At 35.9% G+C, this 24914-nt stretch overlaps 1 protein-coding gene across 4 annotated transcripts; it reads left to right on the top strand.

Annotated features, from left to right (window-relative positions):
• Positions 1-451: 451 nt before the first annotated feature.
• Positions 452-23424, top strand: si:ch1073-15f19.2 (T-cell surface protein tactile). Of its 4 annotated transcripts, XM_038284980.1 has the most exons (9): positions 484-579; positions 2977-3029; positions 12550-12643; positions 12870-13211; positions 13469-13578; positions 17562-17718; positions 20505-20924; positions 21567-21669; positions 21851-23424. In XM_038284980.1, the coding sequence occupies exons 3-9, from the start codon at positions 12586-12588 to the stop codon at positions 21984-21986; spliced, it is 1326 nt and encodes a 441-aa protein (XP_038140908.1). In that variant the 5' UTR covers positions 484-579; positions 2977-3029; positions 12550-12585; the 3' UTR covers positions 21987-23424. The 4 variants fall into 4 exon arrangements, with proteins under 4 accessions (XP_038140907.1, XP_038140910.1, XP_038140908.1 ...); XM_038284979.1 differs by lacking the exon at positions 2977-3029 and having other exon boundaries at positions 452-579; XM_038284981.1 differs by lacking the exons at positions 484-579; positions 2977-3029 and adding an exon at positions 9971-10098.
• The last annotated feature ends 1490 nt before the right edge of the window (positions 23425-24914 follow it).

Raw genomic sequence — 24914 nt, 5'->3', positions numbered from 1 at the left:
TAAGTTAAATACATTATTCACCCTCTTGGGGGTGGGTCTAGGACTAGACCTGGGCTACACTGCTACTCTCCCACTTTTTGGTGTATCCTGATCCCAACCCAGGCTTAAATCTTGAGCTGCTTGCCCCTTCCTACACAACAGGGTCTGGGGATCTCCTCCTGGGTCCGAGGGCCTAAGGGTGTGATTGTTATTAGGTTAAGTGTTTGATACACTGCCGCAGCTGGGACTGCTGAAATAATTTTCAATAAAGTTTCATATACAAGTACCATACAGAACAGGCATAATGGTCTGCCTATGAAAGCAATTCTTTTGGGCTGTCATGTTGCTCTGGACACTTCTATTCCCAGAGCTATATTGGGAAAGCTACTTCCCCCAACTATGTGCCTCCCATTTCATAATGTTAACGTATCATTATAGGAAGCCTGAACAAAGTCCGAGACAAGAGGCCAAAAAACAGAATTCCAGGAATTAGACATTAGCCCAAAAAGAAAAGCTGCTGCTCTGTGCAGAATAGCTACTAACAGCCATTTGGTCATAACTTTGAGTTGGACATATTGCGATCTACCCTGCAAAACCCGAGTAAGTTAACTAAATCAAAATTTACGTGTAAACAGATTACCTCAAAGTAAAGGAGTCAGTTGATTCAACTGTTTTATGTAAGGAAGTTCTAGGTAGATCTAATTTTTGTGAACTTTATAGGTTTGTAAGTTATTTGCATTTTGAAAAAGTCAACATTAGTTTGGAACTATTATTTATTTCTATCTTTTATGTACTTAAATCTACAAAATTTCCCCCAAAAAATTAGAAAATAACTTTTATGTTATGCTCTTTTAAGTTACTTGTTAATTAAGTCTAGTGCATGCTTGTTCAGTTCAGCTTACTTGAAAGACCTGCCCCTTTCAGGCTTCAATGATTCAAATTTAGTCTCAGATTACACTGAGCAGTGTTTATCCATACTGCAACATTAAGCATAGTTCACCAACATCACAAATGGACACTGTAAAATGTGTGAAAATGTCATTTTAAGCACACATAGCTAAAGTTAAATAGGAGTTTTAGTATTTAAATGATAAAGACGAATGGACTGTACTTATATAGCACCATTTTTAAGTGAGGGGGCTCCTCATCATCAACGACAATGTAGGTGAAAGGACGAAGACATAACTGAGACAAGTGGAGCTGGGGTTTAAAACCACTCCAAGTGCAGTTGCATAAGAAACTCCTGCGTCCCACACCACTGCCCTTCACCTAAATTAACCTAAGGCTACAGAGAAACTCCTAAGAATCTCCTAAGTTTCAGCTCTGTCCAATGTAGTGACATTTGTTTTAGTCCAAACAGAGAACAATTATTACATCCAGCTAAGGGTTGAGAATAGGAGGAAGTTGATTAAAAATATTGACTATTTTGCTATTATTGGACTGCATATATATATATATATATATATATATATATATATATATATATATATATATATATATATATATATATATATATATATATATATATATATATATATATATATATATATATATATATATATATGCAGTATATATGCATGTATATATATATATATATATATATATATATATATATATATATATATATATATATATATATATATATATATATATATATATATATATATATATAGATGGGCCTACCTTCTTGTATTCAGAAATCTCCAAATATACAATAAAGAAATTGGTAATGAACTTTTTAACTCAGAACCACAAACACAGAACTATTAAAAGCCAACTTGTTGATTTTAAGCACCATTATTTTGCATCTTTATGTAGCAATAAATAGAACAAGGCTTAATGATTGAGAGATATTTTGCTGTTATTATCTTTTTCTCAATAGTGGAGGTATTCTTAACCTTTATATGTATTTGAGTGATGAATAATTATGTAAATATTCCTGTATCTTTGCAGCAGTTTAACGAGAAAGGCTGAGGCAGAACCCCAGACAATGTTAAGCAATGAATTCCAATGTTGAGATTTTACAGTCTACAACTTATGTATGAAAACATTTTCAATATAGTCTATAGGAAAACATTTTATATTTGTGACTTTAGGTCAGTAGCATTCTGATAAATAACATACAGCTTAGCCTTTTTAAAAAGTGAATATATAATCTCAATAATGCCACAATTGAAATGTAGAAAATAAATTATTCTACCTGAGGATCATCAAGGTTGCATATATCTCCTGGCAGAAGAGGATAATCTTGAAGGGAACTCAGTCAATTATAAAAAAGAAAGAGGGAAAAATCACAGATTCCCCTCCTTTCTGGTGTATTTTTTCCTTAGAGCTACATTAACAAAAAATAAAACATAATAGAACGTTTTTTAATGAAAATATAAGGTGAAAGTTACGGCAGAGTTTCTCCATCATGCAAAGTAGTACTGTCAGCTGTTACATAAGACTTTTGTGTTTCGAAATTGTATACATTTATATTATTTGATCAAATAACCTTTGGACTGTGATATGATTTTCTGTGAGCACCTGTGGCTCTCTGTTAGGACAACAAATAAAAAAGAAAATAATAAGCAAAAAAACACATCAAAGGAAAAGACTAACAAAAATCTCTGAATAACATTCTTAACTGCATAAGCAGTGATATCATACTGTATCATGCTGTATTTTATGTTTGAGAACCATGATTTATCATAAAATTAGATCTTAAAGTAGTACAGTTGCAATCTAAATGTGTTCAGGCCAATGCAAAATATAAAATCTATGATAGCAATAATTGAACTTTATTGATTTGAGAAATGTACCTCTGAATTTAATCCATTCCCTTGGGGGCAGTGGGCTGCCATTGTGCAGAGATCGGGGAGCAGTGTGGCATTAAGGGTCTTGCTCAGAGACCCAGAGTGACAGCCTGTGGGAGTGGGGCTCAAACTGTGGGAGTGTATAACTGAAATGGACGGACACGGTTGTTAGAAGGAGGCTGTATTCTTTGCTTTGCTTTAGGTCAAAGTTTGAAGAACTCTGATTCCCCCACGTGACCTCGTCTGGATCTAAGGGTAAGAGTTGAGGACACACAAGGGTTTTAAAGCAAGCTCCACTGAGTATCTCAGGATGTTTCATGAAGTTGAGCCTTTTGCAAAATGGATACAGTTAACAACTTACAGATCTAGAGAAGTCTTTGAATGAAGCCACTTTGTTGGTGTTGGCATCTGAAGAGGTTGCCTTTTTATCAGGTTGTTGAGGTTCTTTAAGTCATTTCCCCTGATGCTGTTACCCATAGCAGTTCACATCACTCTCAGAGTGTTTTCATTAGTTAAACCAATAGAACAACTGTGGAGCAAAGTCATAGGTTTTGGTTGTTCGATACTTCCAGATATATTTTTAGACATTTTATTATTCTGTATTAATTTGAAGATGCAATGTAAAACAGGAAACATCCTCAGTCAGCAGTGGTTCCATCATTTTTGGCAGGAGCTTTGCTATGAAATTGGAGCAGTTCAAGTATTTGTTGTCCTGTCCGCAAGTAATAGTGAGAAGAGACAATAGGTTGATTGATGGATTAGAGCCTCTTCTAGAGAGACTTGGGCATTGCTTGTGCCTGTCATGATTCACTGCTCTGTCTAGATTCAGACCCCTGCCTATGGTTATGGTAACTCAGTGGTTCTCAAACTTTTTCTGTCATTCCCCACTTTGGATAAGGGGGAATTTTCAAGCCCCGCCTGTCCCCATCGCCCCAACACAATGCTAATGAAATATGCAACAATCTTAAAATGTTCCAATTTTATTGAAGTAACAAGTAGTATCTAAATTAGTGCTGTCAAAATTATTGCGTTATTAACGCGTTAACGCGAGGCCATTTTAACGGCGATAATTTTTTTAACGTGAGATTAACGCTATGTGGTTTTATGGTACAATTTTCCAAGTACATCCCGCTGCAGCCTGCGGGAAGGCGGGGCTATTTTCCCCCAGTGTATGCATTTCTCATAGGCTTCGAGAGCGGAGCTCCTCAAGGAAAAAAGACGCTCATACACTGGGTGACGCTAGTGCCTTTTCTTTAAGCCCCACCACCAACAAACAACTTGAGTGTCTGGTAACTAGTAGCAACCTGAAATACGCTGAGAAAACAGATTACTGAGGTGAAATGGAATCTGCTACGGCACTCTTGCTGTCTGTGTACGCCACAGGTCAGTATTGTGTGTGTGTGTGTGTGTTCTCATTTTTGTTAAGAGTCTGAAAAGTAACTTTCTAGAGCATAGACTACCTCCATCTAGTGATGTCGGTCTATTGATTTTGATGTATTGATTGAAAATTGTTCATTATTATCTTGGTTAATTAACATCTAATGTTAACTCTACTATATTTTATAGAAGTAGGGTAAAATGCTTGTCTTTGTTCAAAAGACTGTATTAACTGTAAAGACTGTCTTTTACATCAGCCTGTTTTCAGGGCCTTTTTTTTGCCTACATATTTGTTATTTTTTGCTACATGCCTCCCCATCTTCTTGCCATATGTTTCTATGGCATAAATCAGTATCTGTGACCTGTTCTCATTTTAAAAAAAGAACATTGGCACAAACCTAGCCTGTATGTATTTTTTTGTATGTCATCGAGAGTATTTAAATGATTTTCAATCAGGAAAAAAATGTGCGATTAAAATGCGATTAATCACGAGTTAACTTAGGCATTGATGCGATTAATCGCGATTAAAAAAAAATTAATCGATTGACAGCACTAATCTAAATACAAACTATCTACATCAAATAACAGCAAGCTCAAAAATAAAGAAAATAAAAATGCAGCTGTGTCAAAATTTGTATCAAGCTCAAAGATAAAAAAATTAAAGTGCCACTCTGCAATCTGTTAATAAAAGAAAAGAAGTGAAATCCATCTGGCAAGACAGGTCTATTTATCCCTGCATTAGTGGCTGCAATGAGCCTGTTTTGCATTGCACAGTTTATCAAAACGGTGTTGCAGGCTTGATACTGCCACTCTCAAGTCATGCTTTGTTTTCAGTGAAGCAACAGCTGAAAAGCCCATCTCAGAGATATGATGTGGCAAAGGGAAGAAGAATGCACACAGCTCTCTGCCCGATGAGTGGATACTCCCTCTCCACTCCAAACCAGAAACATGAACATGTGGCTGTGTGAATCAAACGCCCTTATTCATTTAAGATAAAATATTTCAAATTCAGTTATTTATGATCAACCTGCGCCGTCAATCCCGGCGCACGTGCGCTTTATTTGCTGTCTGGACGCTGAGGGTAAACATGCTGTGTCTCTGACTGCAGTGCTGAGAGGGACTCCTGCGATAGCGGGGGAGAACGGGGTTGGGAGGGAGGAGACGCCCCACGGCAGCACCTGCCGCTGGAGGACAAGAAAAGGAACGATACGTGCTTTCCCGTAAGAGTCTCCAAAAGTCGCTAGATTTGTCGCTAGTCGCTTTTTTGAAAAAGAGTCGCTGGAGGGGTCTGAAATATAGCGACAAAGTCGCTGAGTTGGCAACACTGGGGCGCGAAAGTTTATTCCGTTACAAATAATATGCCGACGTCACGTCAATCATTATTTTGGCACTTCAGTTCCAGGTGAAATGTTTCTCATATCTAATGTTCTTTTAATTAGACTGCATGTAGGCTAGTAATGATTACTTTGTGGGTTTGATTGGTCTAAAAAGCGGCAACATACAGCTATAAGGACAGTTTGCTCTCACAAGTTCTACATTTATAGTCACACAACACACACACACACACACCGGAACTTGGCGCGCCCCACCTGTCACGTCTCAATTCCCCACAAGTGGGTCGCGCCACACACTTTGAGAACCGCGGTGGTAACTGAAAGAATGCTCATTAACAACAATACGACACTGAAATTGTCATTCCTTATAGAGTGGCAGGATTGAGAATTTGATAGTGTGAAGACGTCTTGCATGTTAAGGAACTGGGAGCTAATAACACTCCTTATAAAATAGTTAGCTTGGGTGATTCAGATATCCAAATTAAGATGCCTCTTTGAGCTCATCTTGGTGAGGGTGTTGTGACCGTGCACTACTAAGTAGAGACCAAAAAGCATGCCAATAACCCAATGAATGTATTCCTTCAGTCTTTGTAGTGAAAAATGATTTACCAGAAAAAGCTTTGGAGAGGAATGTCTTACTTTTGTTAGGCAAGTAGAAGACAAAGGACTGATGGCTTGTATTGAGTGCTGTATGATTTAAGCTTAAGATCCTGATTTGAATTTTAAATTAGGTTAAATGTAAACGCAGCATCATGAAAAAGTCTCTTGAGGCTTAAACTAGTTTGTTGTCATACAATCTGTCCAACATGCTTAGATTTAATAATTCATCCCCTTTAAAAGTCTCCCTTGCTCAAAAATGTGAGTGCATTTGGTGTGTTACAAAATCTGTCTGAATGAGCCATGGACAATGTGTGAACACGTAATGCCCCTTGAGGTCAGAATATGTGCTAATATGCACCACATTCTCTCATGCACACCTAGATACCTTTACTCAGAGTTAGCAGTCAGTTCTCGCATGCAAAATTCTTCTGAAAGACTAATTTGCTGCAGCTCACAGAGGTATCTAGGGGCCCTTGAGACTTCTAGCGCATGCATGAATTCCACGCAAAGCTATTATCTGTAAATGTGTAGAAGATGAGCTGAGTATAACACCTTGTTAGCTCTTACTTTCACAGCATATAAAAGCACCTAAGGAGAGAGCAAGGGATGAAGGCAAAATAAAAGCAGTATTTACCCTGTTATTAGTCAGAAAGTTGTAAAAACAATCTTCACATATCTTACTTGTTATGGGGGTTGAGGGTGAGATAAAAGATACTAAAGTAAGTGGTACAAGGCTTCATATTTGTTTATCACGATTTCTCATGGACAGCTGAATGAAGCAGTCAGAGTGATACTAACACCTGTCAGAAATCCTTGAGAATTTCATATATCCCAGTGGAAGTGACACTGCCCTTATCTAATAGAGCGGAGCAGCAAAGTCTCTGACTAAACCCTTGCAGAATACTGATAGAAATCGTTCAGATACTCTTCTTGGTCCTAATAAACAGTAAGTAATAAACGTCAGATGTATAACAAGACTTCATAATGATTAATCATTTCAATGCATGGTCTGGGGTGACTGTAACAAATAAAGGTGAGTAATTCAAATATGTGAATAAAGACAATTTAATTCCTCGGTAATACTTATTTGTCCAGCACAATTAGGTTATATGAAGAATTTTGTTGAAACTGTTCTTAATCTTTATTTAAAAAAAACAAAATGATTACAGTAGTATAATAACTGTATGACCAGTAACAACTTCTAACAAGCATTTTACATGTTTTCGCTGGTATTTAGATGATAAGTCTTGGTAATGGACTGCAGATCTTTGAGGTTAGAACAGCACTGTTTAGAGGTTTGATTAATTGCACATCAGAATAGTACAAAGTACTGGGATGTCAATATCAATTGATGTATATGCATGTGACTTTTATATTGTAATTAAGACTTACCACATATGATACCACAATAATGTTTAAACAGTTATGTTTCTTTACACAAGAACAGTGTTTTTATTGACATCCATTTAAGTCTGTCTGTTTCTAGTAGTGTTGCGCCAATGCCATTTTTGGCCCCGATACCGATACCCGATACCTGGCTGTGCAGTATCAGCCGATACCGATACCATAATAATGTAAAATAATTGACATCATGGCTTTGTCAAGCTGCTGCCTACCTTTGTGAAGCAGGAAAAAATCTAATACAAAGTGAATCCAGTGGAACTTTTTATTGCCTACCTGGAACAATAGTTGAATAAACTTATAGTTCTCAAAATGGTATCAGTGCCCTATTTGTTGGTACTCACCGATACCACGATTTTAGGGCAGTATCGGGGCCCCGTCCGATACTGGTATCGGTATCGGTGCAATACTAGTTTCTAGTGCTGTATATTCTAAGTAGGAGAACTCTTACAAAAATATGCTTAAGTATGATGATTAAGTATGATTGAATTTTTTTAAAGCTAAGGTGTGTAATAATTACAGGGATTTACTGACAGAAATGTAATATATTTTAAATAAGTATGTTATATATTATCATCTACAAACTTGGTCTTAATCTGTGTGTTTGCATTGCTTTCTATGTAATTATAAATTGCTATTCATAATTACAGAGGAGTGGGTCTCGCCATTACGCTCAAATGTGACTGCGGGCAAGTATAGAGTAAAAAAAACATTTACTGCCCTACATATAGCGCTCCAAGGCTTAAATAAAACATGTTGAATTACGATTATTTAGATCACACAGACCAAGTAGGTATTCACCAAAATAATTTTCTGGATACATACAGTACCTCAGTTAGTTCTCTTTGGCTCCTTCCTCAAATCATGGCCTCAAACCACAGCTCCAGTCATCCCACTTAGCACCTGTCCTTTACCTACTTTTGATGATAGATAGATAGATAGATAGATAGATAGATAGATAGATAGATAGATAGATAGATAGATAGATAGATAGATAGATAGATAGATAGATAGATAGATAGATAGATAGATAGATAGATAGATAGATAGATAGATAGATAGATAGATAGATAGATAGATAGATAGATAGATAGATAGAAAGATAGAAAGATAGAAAGATAGAAAGAAAGAAGTGTATCATTATTGAATTGGTTCATTTTTAACTTGTCTAATTCTTTATTAAAACTGTTCTTCTCATTTGTTTCCAACTCTGAAGTGTTTGGTATTTTTGGTGCTACCAACTGTGTCCAACACCAAGAACTGCCACTCAAATTAACCTTCTGGTCTCCAGTTACTTCAATATGAATTGTGCCACATTTGAGGATTTCGTGAGTAGGTTGGTTTTGCCCATTCACACTTCTTGTTTGACGTTCTCATTTCCTTGAATGATTTAAGTTATAAAAAATGACACACAGCCTCTTTTTTTTCCAAAGAAAGGCTCTTTGATGTCTGAAAGAACAGCACGGCACCACAACAGCCTAGAACCTCATTTTCATGCTGGTCCCATGTTTGATCTTGGGATCTGATTCTTTAACCAGCATTTTTTTTAAGTCAAACCAAACTGGTTGTGTTGTGCTCTTTGGGGAAAACAACATATTAAAGATGTTTATATAATGTTAAATATATTTTAGGTAAGGTCTACAGGCAGAACCTTCTATCGGTGCCTATGATCACTGAGAGTTGAGATTTGGGATTGCTGCTGGTTTCATCTTGATATTTATCTGCAATAATGACATTGTTATATTAGCACAACATTTAATGCTAATGATTAACAGTTCATCATTACAAAAAAAAACTACAACAAACACATATTTTATTAGTTTTTGTGCTAAGAATATATTTATTAGTTATATTTTTGTTTATTATTTAATCAATTATTTAATAAATGTCCGTATTTTTTGTACTGTTCATTACAAGCAAGGTTTATCCCCTGGGATGGTGTGTGTGTTTCTAGTGCATAGAGTCAAAACATCAGGATATGCATTTAAATTAGGTACATTTTTTCAGAACATTGGGTTGCTTTTAAACATACCTTGGCTAAAGCCAACAATTCTGTACTGAAAATGTGTTTAATATTGAATGTTTTCATAACCAGATAGATAGATAGATAGATAGATAGATAGATAGATAGATAGATAGATAGATAGATAGATAGATAGATAGATAGATAGATAGATAGATAGATAGATAGATAGATAGATAGATAGATAGATAGATAGATAGATAGATAGATAGATAGATAGATAGATAGATGATAGATAGATAGATAGATAGATAGATAGATAGATAGATAGATAGATAGATAGATAGATAGATAGATAGATAGATAGATAGATAGATAGATAGATAGATAGATAGATAGATAGATAGATAGATAGATAGATAGATAGATAGATAGAAAGAAAGAAGTGTATCATTATTGAATTGGTTCATTTTTAACTTGTCTAATTCTTTATTAAAACTGTTCTTCTCATTTGTTTCCAAATCTGAAGTGTTTGGTATTTTTGGTGCTACCAACTGTGTCCAACACCAAGAACTGCCACTCAAATTAACCTTCTGGTCTCCAGTTACTTCCATATGAATTGTGCCACATTTGAGGATTTCGTGAGTAGGTTGGTTTTGCCCATTCACACTTCTTGTTTGACGTTCTCATTTCCTTGAATGATTTAAGTTATAAAAAATGACACACAGCCTCTTTTTTTTTCCAAAGAAAGGCTCTTTGGTGTCTGAAAGAACAGCACGGCACCACAACAGCCTAGAACCTCATTTTCATGCTGGTCCCATGTTTGATCTTGGGATCTGATTCTTTAACCAGCATTTTTTTTAAGTCAAACCAAACTGGTTGTGTTGTGCTCTTTGGGGAAAACAACATATTAAAGATGTTTATATAATGTTAAATATATTTTAGGTAAGGTCTACAGGCAGAACCTTCTATCGGTGCCTATGATCACTGAGAGTTGAGATTTGGGATTGCTGCTGGTTTCATCTTGATATTTATCTGCAGTAATGACATTGTTATATTAGCACAACATTTAATGCTAATGATTAACAGTTCATCATTACAAAAAAAAAACTACAACAAACAAACATATTTTATTAGTTTTTGTGCTAAGAATATATTTATTAGTTATATTTTTGTTTATTATTTAATCAATTATTTAATAAATGTCCGTATTTTTTGTACTGTTCATTACAAGCAAGGTTTATCCCCTGGGATGGTGTGTGTGTTTCTAGTGCATAGAGTCAAAACATCAGGATATGCATTTAAATTAGGTACATTTTTCAGAACATTGGGTTGCTTTTAAACATACCTTGGCTAAAGCCAACAATTCTGTACTGAAAATGTGTTTAATATTGAATGTTTTCATAACCAGATAGATAGATAGATAGATAGATAGATAGATAGATAGATAGATAGATAGATAGATAGATAGATAGATAGATAGATAGATAGATAGATAGATAGATAGATAGATAGATAGATAGATAGATAGATAGATAGATAGATAGATAGATAGATAGATCGATCGATCGATCGATCGATCGATCGATCGATCGATCTAAGCAATCCACTAAAACATTAGGATGAATAACAGGTATGGTAGATGTCAGTGAAAATTACACACTGGGGCTTTAAAAGGTTACCCAAGAGTAACTGCTAACTATCCACCTCTAAAAAAAAACCAACTAGCTTTTGCCACCTATGAGCTATCACATTCTAGTAGACCAAATGTGACATGTAATAACTATTAAGATAGTGTTCTTGTGAGTTTCTATTAACACAATGGATTGTCTGAGACTGAGATTATTTTCAATTTTTTTTTCATAATCTTTTTTCCTGAAAAATCTGTATTAACAAAAAGAAAATAGTTAGATAAAATAAACTTACCTTTTATGAAAAAATGATCTTGAGTTAAAGTTGCATTATGCAGTTGCATTTGGGGGTTTGATTCTTTGTTGAGTGTGCTCAGTTTGTTCAGTATGCTTATACTATGCATGGGGTAACTGTAAGGGGGCAGTTTTATTTGTTTTTCTTGCATTAAAATAATCAGCTAGATTATTTGTTCAAGCAGCATGGTGTCTCTCAACATTGGCTGTTTCGGAAGATTCTGTAAGCATTTAGATTCATTTGATAGAACACTCTAGTGGCCGAAGTAATGATTATGCTGGGAAAAAAAAGGTAGGTACCATTATAACAAAGGCTCACAGGGAAGATGATAGTCAAGCGAAGAAATGATTGCACTTCAGCACAAGGGACAGGAGCATGTTTGAAGGATGGAGTTTAGTAAATAAACAAAATTAATTAATCCTTCTGTCTTGTTTGGTTTGTAATTTCCCTTGGTGCCAGTCTTAAACCATTTCAAATCTATGCTTTGCATGTTTTTACTTAGTGTTGCTGACAAGCAAGAAGTTAGAGTTGTCAAATGCAGCTCTGCTGATCCGTGTCTTTCTTTCCCTTCTGTCATTTTGTGTCTGGCACAGTTTTTTTAACTTCCTTTTTTATTTTGGTTCACCAATTTCTGTTCTCTTTTCAGACTACTTCACTTCCTGGGATTCCCCTTTAATCAGCCTACCTGACACTGCTCACCTGTGTCTTGTTGCCAATTGCCTCACCTATTTCAACCTCTTCCTCTGCAGCCTTCTTTTCCAGTTCATCTTTGTCCCTTGTGTCATGTGTCCCAGCCTTTGTTCTACCTTGCCTAGTAGCTAAGCTAGTTGCTCTACTTGTTTTTTGTTTGTTTTTTTGACCAGCCTTTGCTATTAGAGATTTTTGCCAGTTGCTCCACTCATTAAGCAGTAGTGCATTAAATGATTTTTTGGCTTAATTTCCCTGAGTTGAGTCCTCCATTTGAGTCCTCTTTGGTTGCTTCTGACAAGAATATGCATTGCAAAGATTTAGAGCAACTGCAAAGTTTTATTGTGCATGAAAGGTTTCAACCACAAAGTTTCATTTTACACAAGCAATGCAGTTTTTTTAGTGTGGCTTCCTGTTCACAGTCTCATAGTCTTCATGCCGCACTCTTCCAGCTCAGCTAAAGGAGAATGCTTTCTATCTTTGCCAGGATTTAAAGTGATTGACTGTAATTATTAGCTCAAAGATGATTGGAAGTGTACTGAAGATTGCCTTCCTTCTGCTCCATGCAACTTTTATCCAAGGTAAAACACTGCACTATAAGATGTTCGCTATTTTAGTTAAAATACAAGCCGTAGTTAGATGTTCCACGATGGAGTTAAAGTGTCTGTTGGGTGCCTATGTCACAGACTGTGTTTTATTTGTCTGCTTCCTGTTGCCCAAAATAACCTGTTTTACCAGCTTAAAAATGTAACAGATTTTTTTCTCTTCAGGTGTTATACTTTCAACATGATCTGATCTATCTAACAGGGTCCAATAACTATGAGGTGTTTGTTCATGAAACAATGGAAGCTGAGGTGGGCCACAACGTTACCATACCTTGCTTGATGAGAGGCACTGATCCTGAGATTGTCGACATTAGATGGATGAAAAATGGAAAAGCAAAGCTTATTGCATACCACCCAGTCTATGGACCGCATAATTTTTGGCCTAATGTGACCTGCCAAGCAAAGAGAGATGATAAAGACCAGTTAATTGGTTTAGATCTCCAACTCCCTCCGGTGAACAAATGGGACAGTGGCAGCTATAGCTGTGAAGTTCAGACATTTCGTTCTGGTGTTCTTACCAATGAAACGAAGTTAACAGTGAAAGGTAAGTCTGTTTACCTTCTTATAACACAGAAAGAGTGACAGAATGCTTTTTTAAGTCTATGAACAATATCAATATTTCAATTTAACTTTGTCAATACAAGTTTATTTCCCCAGTAGCCAGACAGTAATTTATCACCATGCTAATGTACTGTAAGAGTGGTTACATGTTTTTGTATATGTTGGCTAGGAGTGAAGCAATAGAGAAATGTATTGATTTTGATTGTTAATGATTTAAAATTACCTCAACTATGTCCCCAGATGACATCAAGCTATTGTGCAATGTAAACAGAGTGTTGGAGGTCAACTTTGGAAACAATGCTACAATTCAATGCACAGTCAACTCAAATGCTCACTACAGGTGGACCAAGGTAAAGGAAACAAATCAGCTACCAAGAATAGAGCAAAGAAATGATATTATTTTTACCCTGAACCATTTCAATGAGAGTTAGATTACCTTGATGCTTTAACCACTTCTTGATATTTACTGTAAAAAAAAAAAAAGAAGAAAGATCAAGAACAAAACAACATTCTTTTATGTAATCAAATAATAACCAGATGATGTTTCCACATCAGCTTTACCCTAAGCCTTTATAGTCAGTTGCAAAAAAAAACTTGAAGCTGAGGGAAAATGTAAGAGGCTTTAAATGAACTACACACAAAGGCATAAACAAACATATTTGGGGGCAGGTCCTTAGGTTGGAAAACAAGCACCTTATATGTTGCATGGAGCCGTCAAATGCCAAACACTGGCTGATGCTGACCTATAATGATCTTTTCCAGTCTATCGGTAAGAATGTCACATTGGTGTAATTTAAATAAATAATAATTTCAAATCTAATATATAAACAAAGCTGAAAAACAGTGGACAAGATTTATTTTTAATTTGTGAAAAAAAGAACACAATTGAATTTTACCTGTAACTGCTATCTTAAAAGTTTGATGATCCCATTTCTTCAGCAGTCTTTCTTCTTCTGGAGACGTAGTGAAAAAGTGTTTCTCCATTACATGGATTGAGTTTATAAGATTAGTTATAAGCTTCAGGGTGGATATATTTGGTCGCAATTGGCTTATTGCTGGGCTGCACGGTGCTGGGCTGCACAGTGGAGGAGTGGGTAGCACTATTGCCTTGCAGCAAGGGTGTTCTTGGTTCAATTCCCGGCCCGAGGTCTTTCTGCATTGGGTTTGCAGGTTCTCCCTGAGCATGCCTGGGTTCTCTCCGGGCACTTCAGCTTGCCACAGCCCAAAAACATCTATGTTAGGTTAATTGGGTTGTCTAATTTCTTATTAGGTATGTGTGCATGGTTGTGTGTCCTTGTGTGTCACTATGTTGCCCTGCGATAGACTGCCAACTTGTCCAGGGTTTACTTCATTTGAGTTTATTTATATTGCGCCTTTTCACAACACATGTCATCTCAAGGCCCTTTACAGTTTACCAGATCATACTGTAAAAGTGATTAAAAGTTATATTAAGAAAGAGAAGTCCAATACAAAGCCCAGGATTCCAGAATATTTATACCTTTTTCTTCTCTGGATTTGATTGGGTATATATATGAGAAGTTGCAGATGAACTAAGATTTACATTTAAAATATGAAAACAACCTAACTCTATTATCTTATTTCAAGTACATAATGTGTAATAGTCTTCCTTTAAGGTTAAAAACTCTCATTACACTGACAGATCATATTATTTCCCTGTTCAGATTAGAAAACAAATACTGTTATTTTCAGGTCATTTTTATGCAGTCAAGGATGTCTGTCAATAAACACTTAAACTGAAAATGCAACTTAATCTACATGCCTCACTTTAACTGAAAAGGACTTACAAATTGCTTTTAAAGAAATGTTTAACAGAAAAAAGGTAACTTGTGTGCTGTAGTTGTCACAAAAAAATCAAATAGATTTTTTTTGTGAAATTGAGAAAAAGTTGTATTTCAAACAGTTGTATTTTGGCCATTTAAGACGTAATGCTATGAACTTACAGGATGGTGAAGGAGGTAAATACCCTTGTTTAGTTACCTGGACGGTTGGCTGGCCCTTTACCAGGGCATGGCTCTATTCAGGTGGTGCTACATGTCTCGTGGAGCAAACTTACAAAAATCTAGACTCTGGGTTTCATAGGGCGTTTAAATAATAAATTATATTTTGGACCAAAGACTAAAAAAGTAAAAAACTATTTCAGGAGGGAACTTTTTTGTCCAGAGGCAAAAAGGGCAGCTCTAGCTCCACCTACTGTCTATCTGTGCACGTCCTTAACTGTACAAATGCAAAAGCTGACACTGTCCAATTTTGAGGTTTTACTACAAATGTGGCCTAGTTTTTAATCAAGACTGGTAAAACCCAGGGTCCCAATAGTTCTAATTGACAAGGACACTTAAGTCAGAATGGAAGTGGTTCAGCAGTCACCATGAGTGCCATCCAAATAGAGCTCCTTTCTTACCCCAGATGATGTTCTTACTGTTGATTTCCAAAAATGTGATGGAATAGATGTTGGGGACAGGAGGTATGAGCTACAATATGTGGTAATCAGAAGGAGCCAGAGGGCTTAACTTGGACTCTAAAAGAAATCACCAACATTGTTTTAAGCAACAGGCAGTGATCCTAAATGCTTGACCATCTCTAAACAAGTGTGTGAAGAAGAATTTATCAATATCTCCAGATAACTTTATTGAACTTTTATTAATCTCACACTGGAGAAATTCCCCTCTGCGTTTGACCCATTCCCCAGTGATATTGCCACTGTGTGCTGCACCAGGGCCAGTGTGCGGGGTTAAGGATCTTGCTCAGGGACACATATGGGTATTTTGCTGGAGTTAAACTCAGAGCCTCCGGTACCCAAGTGCAGCGCTCTTACCACTAGGCCACCGCTCCCGCATAATGATAATGATAATAATAAAGTGCTGATAGTGTTGAAAAAAACTGAGTCAGAAATAGCCTGTAGGTATTCCACCTACTTAAAGGTGCCATGTTCATCTGTTTAAACAATTTTATGCAAATATAAATCCAATGGGAATGCCTTTGTGTCTAGTCTGAAATATTAATTTTAACGGCATAATATAAGCAAAAGACCTTATGTTTGATTATTCACGCAGAGTTAAATTCTTTACCAACATGAGCTAAGAATCAATTTAAAGATGGAAAAAAAAATAGATAATTAAAAGAACACAGTACAGTTGCAAATGTAATCAGGGAAAAGACTGTACATTTAGAAGTATGTGTTGACCTCTGATTAAACACAAATATAAGTGTTTGATTATAATAACCAATGCAATTCTTAAAAATTCTGAACCAACACATGAATAAGGAACAGGGATGGAGGAATCAGGGCTTGGGATACTTTTGCTGCTGGAGGGACTGGTACACCTCATTGTACAGATTATGTAATAAAGTATATATAATCATGTGAAAAAAAAACTGGCATTAAAATGCAGGAGTATTGCGGTCGTCCAAATTAAGAAAGACCCCAAGTTTAATACATAAGTGGCTAAAAGGCAGTAACATTAATATTTTGGAGTGGTAAAAAGCTTGTGAAACAATATCCAATAGGAAAATCATAAATGCTGCAAACTGAATTGGCAATGATACCCTCTAAGAAAAAGAATAAAGATAATTTTGTTTTGCCATCCTAGCCTTTATACAATTGAAATATGTTACGGATAGGCTCTGTGTATGCACCTTGAGGCTCTATCTCTCAGGTTCTTTTTCCTGAAAAGGGATCACTCGGGACAACCTCTTTCAATACCACTTCATAACTTATATGTCTTAAATAACCATGAGACATGACAACTGATTCTGTTAGAAATTGTAATCTTACTCAGATCAGAGAAGTTGCTTAGAATTTAGAGAAGGCAGCTGCTCACCTCTGGGCTCACCTCTCAGGAAGTGGCCCCGATTAACAGTTAAAAAGGCATTTTATACATCTCCAGTCTGCCACATCATCACATTTTACCTCATACATGTTAGCAGATGAGCCTTATCAAAATATTACACTTGAAGGGCACTGCTCTCATTCCATATCCAAATCTTTACCATGTACAGAATGAAGATTATAACTGTATATCCAGACAGAGCAACTGTTTTAATTAGATTAACTACTGTGGAAATCATCAGTTGTGACACACAACAGGCAGCTAACTTTAAGGTGTAACTAACTCACAACTCATCATTTATAATTATCCTAACAAAGGAAATCATTGCTCAAAACAGGATACATCAAGGCTAATTTGAAGTCATACAGGGAAAACATATTATGTGCTTTATCATATAGTGTTTGTAAAAATCTATTTTTTTATATGAATATTTACTGTTTTAACAAGGCTGTGTTCATTCTCTAAATCACCTGTTTGTGCCCTAGAACAACAAACTTGTGTCAGAGAATGAATCCCTGGAGCTTCGGCAAGTGACAGAAGTCGATGGAGGAGTTTATGAGTTGACCGTCAATGCAGGAGACAAGACACTGCATGAGGTTTTCCATATCTCTGTACTTCCTATAACCACCAGTTTCAGGACAGGTGAGCCTCTCTCTTTCTTTACTGATACCTGCCTCTTCGTGTCATACTTACTTTCATCAGATCCTCAGGGCTGGATTAACTATCTAACGATGGACCAAAGAGACCCAACGTTTTAATAAACCCCACTGGATCAAAAAGCTGATACTTGAACTTTAGTTAATATGCTGTAGCTCACTTAGTTTTCATTTTAATTAGCTGAAGGGATGATAGATATTCAAAGGATTTAAAGCTGATACAGGTCATGAGGATGTAACTGTGAATACATTAAAAAAATCAAAATAAAAACCTTTATTTGCTTCAAATTAGTTTTTTTTTTAAATATGCATGAAGCTCATAAGCTCAGCTGATAGAAAACAGACAGGATTTTATTCTATGACAAAGTCATCAGTGTCTTGTCTATCACATGGCTCTGCGACTGCTGTGAGTCAACTGTGGTCACCTGAGAAATAATGTCTACATGTCATCCTGTAAACTCATTTTTCATGAGAGTAAGTGACAAAAAGGAAACCGCACCAGAAGTTACCTCCTCTTCTTTATCTTCATGTTCAAACCACAGAAACAAACATACAGACAAAGTGAATGACGTACAGTAAGAGCACAGTCTATTGGTCAGGGTAGAGAAGTGCAGCAAAAATCAGCCTAAAACAGAAAGCTGCTGGAAAACATTTTCCTAAGAAATGAAAATAAATGTATTTAATGTGTTACAGTTTTGTCTAATGTGAAATGTTAATATTTTTATACTTTGATTACATTTGAATTTTAATGGAAAAGAAAGGTACTATTGCACTTTTAAAAAAATCTATCATAACTTTATAATTATTGCTCAGAAATGTTTCCTATAGCAAAGCCATTTGAACAGAAATTAGTTATATGATCACAAATGTTAACTTAGACAATATTTTGTGTTGACCCAAAGCAGGTATAGGGTCATGTGCAGAGATGGGAAGTAACGAAGTACAAATACTTCTTTACTGTACTCAAGTAGATTTTTCTTATATTTTACTTTACTTTACTACTTATTTTTATGGCGACTTTTTACTTCTACTCCTTACATTTTTACACAAATATCTGTACTTTCTACTCCTTACATTTAAAAAAATTGGCTCGTTACTTTAGTTTTGAATCATTTCAATGGAGTTACCGTTATTATTTTTCACGTCATCAATACCAAATTCAATCTAATTGGATGGGAATCTACGTTGCATTTGACGCACCACTACAAGATGAATCGACAGATTCGGCGGTATTCATTGGCGGCAAATCATTGCAGCTTGGTGGCGGTGGCGTTAGCATAGTAGTATGGACTACGAGATGATTGAAATGAACACAACGGAGATCTAGTCCTATTGGCAGACATCCATTTAAAACGTAGGCAACGGCATGAAAAAAGTGGTTTCTACTTTTACTTTTATACTTTAAGTAAATTTACAAGCCTGTACTTTGTTACTTTTACTTGAGTAAAGAAGTTTAATCAGTACTTCCACTTTTACCAGAGTATTTTTTAACACAAGTATCTGTACTTTTACTCAAGTACGGAAAGTGAGTACTTTTGCCATCTTTGGTCATGTGTTTTATTTTGGCCAGTCCCAAGTCCAGATAAATGCAGAAAGTTCTGCAGATAAGTGCAGCTAAATGTTTGCCATTTTTACCATGCAAAAATATCCCTCTCCATGAGGTTTGACATTTATTTTCTTTGCTGTATATTGTGAACTTTATTTAAGAAATAGCTTAACATTTTAGGAAATAATGCCCTTGGTAAAAAAAAAAAAAAAAAAGGCAATTGCGCAACATACTGTATGACCAGCTCACATAATTATTTCTGTAGTAGTTTAGTGCAACCTTAAAAACTCACACTGAGAAATTATTGATATTCGGCATTTTTTTTAGCACTTTATTGTGTGGATTTTCCACATAGAAGTTGGTAAGTGGTGGTAGAGAGCACCTAGAAAATGGTGACGTTGGCAGTAGACAAAGCCAGATTTCATAGTCATCCCCAGGATTCTGGTTTACATAAAAATGCCTCCCTTAAATTAGTTTTCATTGTATTTCAAGCACCTTTAAAATCTGTTGGCGTCTCTATAAAGCTACAAATGCAACACACATACAATCATGTTTGTACCACTGTAGCTGGTCTTTGAATACCTTTTCACTTCTCTATAGCATGTTACTCATTCAGCAAGGCAAATGTGAATCCTTGTCCATTGTTGATCTGAACAGTTCAATAAATTCTGAGTACCAATCTTCCTTTGTTACATGGCAAGTTGTCTTGTCTGTCTAAACTTAAGAGTGGCTACAAGAGGGTCAACCCGTATCATGCTGTACAATTCATTAATTACTATTAATCAACATAAAACTTGACTCTGAGAGCCTGATGACAAACCAATTTTGCTAAAAAAAAATGCTGTGACATAAAGGGAAAATATATGTTGAAAGTTTCTCCTTTTTATCTAAGGAAATCCAGGCAGTTGCATCAGGTAACCGACTTTGAGAAGGGACATGTGTTGACTGGATATTTGATTGCATAAAGTCGGTGACTTGTAAATCTTGTGTAATGAGATGGATGGATGGATGGATGGATGGATGGATGGATGGATGGATGGATGGATGGATGGATGGATGGATGGATGGATGGATGGATGGATGGATGGATGGATGGATGGATGGATGGATGGATGGATGGATGGATGGATGGATGGATGGATGGATGGATGGATGGATTTCTGTCATTTTAAACAGTATTTGATGTGATGAACATTATCATTACTCTTTGTTTTTTTTACTTTTAGAGTCAACTCTGGGTTCCACTGACACACCACAGCCCAGCTCTATGATATCATCAACCAAAACACTTTCCACAGATGATTATTGGACCCCTCAACCAAATTCCAGCACTGCCATAGTCTCTGCTGTAGCGCATGTAACCCCTTCAAAAACTTCAGCATCTGTCAGTTTCCCATCATCCCCTGGCACACAATCCGTCAGTGTCAACTTACTCAACTCCAGTACGTCAAGTAATGAAGTGACCGAGCTCATATCAACACGGAGAACGGCAAGTGACGAAATGAAGAATGAATCAAAGATTTACAAGCGGTCCACAGAGGGCATTTCCTCAGTAAGCACAGAGGAGTTTAGGACAACACAGCCTGTATTAGGAAGCACTGCACTTCTTGGAGAAATTCCTGCTGTGACTGTTCTGGATGGCAAAGGTAATGTTTGATGAATCTTTAGTATATTGGCTTATTGTCAGGGTCAGGGTTTGGAAAACATTAGAGGTGTAGTATTACAGTACCAGTATAAAGCTGGGATGGTTGTATTATTTTTATGAAATTTTTTGCTTTTTGAAATAAGCAGTTGTATTGAAAATGATTGCAGTCTTCTGTTTCCCATTTGAGACAATGTGGAAAGGCTTGATTTGTTTTTGTCGGGAAGGTAAACAATAAAAAACTAATTGAGAACAGCCTATGAGAACAGTATAACCACATGCCTCAAAATAAAAAACCGCACAAACAGTGCTGAATGTTATCTGCAGTCCATTTTTCGTCACTGTGTAGAAACTTCTCACATGTGGGACCTTTATAGACTCCAGCTTTCTCAGCCTCGGGGTAGATACCTTGTCAGGTGGAACTCAATAAACAGAGCATCCAAAGTTACTGCTCAACTGAGGAGGGGGGATTACAAGAAACAATTTGCAGCCTCAGGGCTAAAAGTTTTGTTTTTATAGTGTTACATTCATTAAGATAGTGTTTTGGAATCTGGAGGCAGGATAATCAATATGGTAGGAATTTATTTAGAAGCTACCAGTATCCTCCAGTAAAAGATTTTTCTCTTTTATACAATCTTTTCCTTAGAAACCAAACGCAACCATATGTTGATAGCTTTCATCGTCATTCTGCTGCTGCTATCGATCGTCGTGGTTGTCGTGCTTTACAGGAGACAACTCCTGAAAAAGAGGTAAAACTTCACCTTTTTTGTCTTTCTCCAGCTCTGTGTCCATGGAGGTTAGTAAGACATGAAAAATGCTAACACTGCTGACACTATAGAGGCACATGGCCTGGAACTCTGGTGTGTGTTTTCTTCTGTGATATCAAGCAATGTCACCGATCAATACTCTGCTGTCATACTTCTCCTGCAGGATGGACCTCCCACCACCATTCAAACCTCCCCCACCCCCTGTCAAGTACACATCTTCAAGAAGAAGTGAGACACAGCATTTCCCCACTTCAAGGTGTAACTCCATAGCAGAACCTATGAGACCCATCTTTATATGATTGATAATTGGCAATACTTGCTTTGTATGACAGTCATTTCTGCAGTACTCATTAAGGTTTACTGAAAGTGATTCACAAAAGTAAAAATTGTTTTGCTAAGGAGATACAGCTTCATAAAACCTTCATATTTAGTTCACATGTAAAAGGTTCTTGAAATGTATTACTCTTATAAATCAAACCGAATAATTTCAGGTAAAAAGTGTTTTCTTGTCAATCAGAGACTCAAATATAGACTGAATTTAACCCCTACAATTACATGTACATCTAGATAAGAGGCCAGTTAACAAAACTATTGCCATCATCACACATGAAATACTACAAGATTGTTCAATCATTCCAGGAGGTTGTATCCCATTCTTCCTGATACAAAATAGTGATTTAGTTAATTAAATTATGGAATTCATTTCTCCTTTATGACTTATTCAGATGAATGTATCACAATGTTTTAATATGAGATATATATGTATATATACGAGAGATACATCAGGCCCTTTACATAAGATATTTTATTTATTTTTTATTTTTTGCAAAACTACCTAAAATTGGATTTAAAGTTTATCAGAAAATTCGTTCTGTCTGCTGATCTAACCCTTCTGCCTTCATTAAACAGACATAGCTTGCTCTATTATTCAGCGGCTCTGCTTGAGTTGCGTTTATCCATCCCCCAATTTTCAGTGGTTTCCATTTGTGCTTTTTGCAGAACAGGTACTGGCTTTTTTTCAGGCCAGCTTTAGAGCAGGTAAGATCAGAAATAAGTATGACTGAAAAACCAGTGTGGAAAAGGTTTAAAAACTGGTGGGCTGGAGTAGAGCCTGGCAAAGTGGAGACAGTGGAAAAGAGATGTTTATTTAATAGATTGGGTCAAAATTTTTAAATAGGTCCCTTATTATAGGGATCCATGTGCAATAGCCAGTATTTGTGGCATGCATACTCCACATCACTGGTATATGATTGTCTATTGTCTATTATGATTGTGAACTATTTTTCTCCCTAGTTGTTATTTCAAAATGTGCAATACACCTACATTTAACATTGACTTTGACAATGATCGCCTTAAGTATTTTATAATTCAGATTAATGTGAATTCACAGTCGTCCTCCAAACAGGAATGGACTTTGATCTTGCCCAGCCGGCTTTGTTATATATACTGATGTTTTAAACATTTTAAGGATTGATCTGAGTGTAGATATGGGCAAGGTTATGAAAGCCACTGCTTTTCAAGGCATTTTCCCCATTAATGAATAAAAACAGACCTGTTTTACTTAATTACCCTGTTTTTTTTTCCTTTTCATTTTGAGGGGTAGCAAAGAGAAAGCAGCCACCTTATATCTCTCAGCATCACCAATGAATGTTTAAAAAAAAAAACACATTGTGTCAACATTTTGATCAGGGTAAAAAAGTAAAGTATAGCCGTATTTTGTAAGTTTTTTGTTAACAGCTCAATAAACAATCTTTAATTGAAGTTTTATGTTCAAAATTGTTACAAATGGTGTTACAGTATGCTATGTCAAGCATTGGATTGGGATTTAATTTAGGTTTTTTATAAATCTTAATCATAAAAAGTTAGTGGTTGGGAAATTAGATAAGTGTGCATAAAACTGTTTGTGTGAAACTGTTTTTTTTTGTATGTACTTGTATTTCAGTTATATGTTGTATTAAATGTCTCAGTTGTAAACCTTTCATGAGAGTTGTAAATAAAAGAAAATTGTTTTGTGTCTAAATTAAATTATTTTTTAAGGCTTTATAAGCTAGGCCTGTTTAACAGAGTGTTTTCTTTTGGAAACAGCCTTTTTAAGTGGTCTCAGTTTTTGCTTTATGCATCCATAAATTGCTGCCTACTGTTTGCTTTAATGCTGTAATTACAGTTTTACGTCTACAAACCAGCAAATTAGGATTTCCTGCAATGAAGCCCAGATAGCCTTCTGATGTAGTTGTTTATTTAGCCAATTAAGCAGTGATCCAGTAGTAGGGTTCTTTGTGTTCGCAATACTGGGCTAAAAACTCAAACCAATTAACCTACTTAGGGCATACAATACATTTTTATCACATAGTTCCAAACACTTGGCCCAAATTCACTGTTACATTATTAGCCCAATTCTTTCACGAGTGTTGGGATCAGACAAAAACAATGGCAGTTAGAATTTTACATTTCACATCTCCAACATGAATGCAATATCATTTAGTCCTTAGTTTATTGCTAATATTAATCTATTAATCATTTATTATCTCCCTGTATATAATGCATTATCAAAAGGGAGAGGTACATTCCACTATGCTCTATTAAAAGCAGTATATGCTATGTATACAGGTGTTGGCTGTCGCTATAACTAATTTGCAAAAAATACTCCAAACAAGACTTCGACAATTCATAGAAAATTAACAAAATATGTAATGACAGGTAGTAGAATGAAACACTAAAACATTTATGTAATAAAAATAAATCTGCAAAAGTTAAAGCTAGATTATAACTCAAAAAACATTTGTCACAATATAAGTCTGGTGCACATATGTGTACTAGCATGCTTGTGCAACTGCATACTGCAAAAACACACACACACACACATTTAGTATCTGAAAACACAGACACACGTTACTCATACACTTCTCAGCATACAGTACACAAATACATAAACACACATGTGCACATACCGTACATAGATTTGAGATAAAATGGAAACCGCACTCATTGTTAGCAGACTTCTGTCAGTTTCAAGTCTGTGAACTTTTAAACTCTTAAAAATGTACTTCAAAATGTTCTTTTTTTTTTTTTAAAACAAGAACACAGTGATTTGGATTTGAGAGTTTTTCTTAAGTTTCCTACAAGGTTCCTTTTATGCTTCTTGAGAAACTAAGTATTTCAACCTTAAGGTTTGCTACAAACAACATTTCTGGGTTTTATTGTTTGTTCCAAATGTTTTGGCTTTTTTT

This window comes from Cyprinodon tularosa, unplaced genomic scaffold, assembly GCF_016077235.1.
Source record: "Cyprinodon tularosa strain WSP-4 unplaced genomic scaffold, ASM1607723v1 ctg205, whole genome shotgun sequence".
Classification (NCBI taxonomy): Eukaryota; Metazoa; Chordata; class Actinopteri; order Cyprinodontiformes; family Cyprinodontidae; genus Cyprinodon; species Cyprinodon tularosa.
The sequence above is the reverse complement of the archived record's forward strand: the minus strand, read 5'-3'. Positions and strand labels throughout refer to the sequence as shown.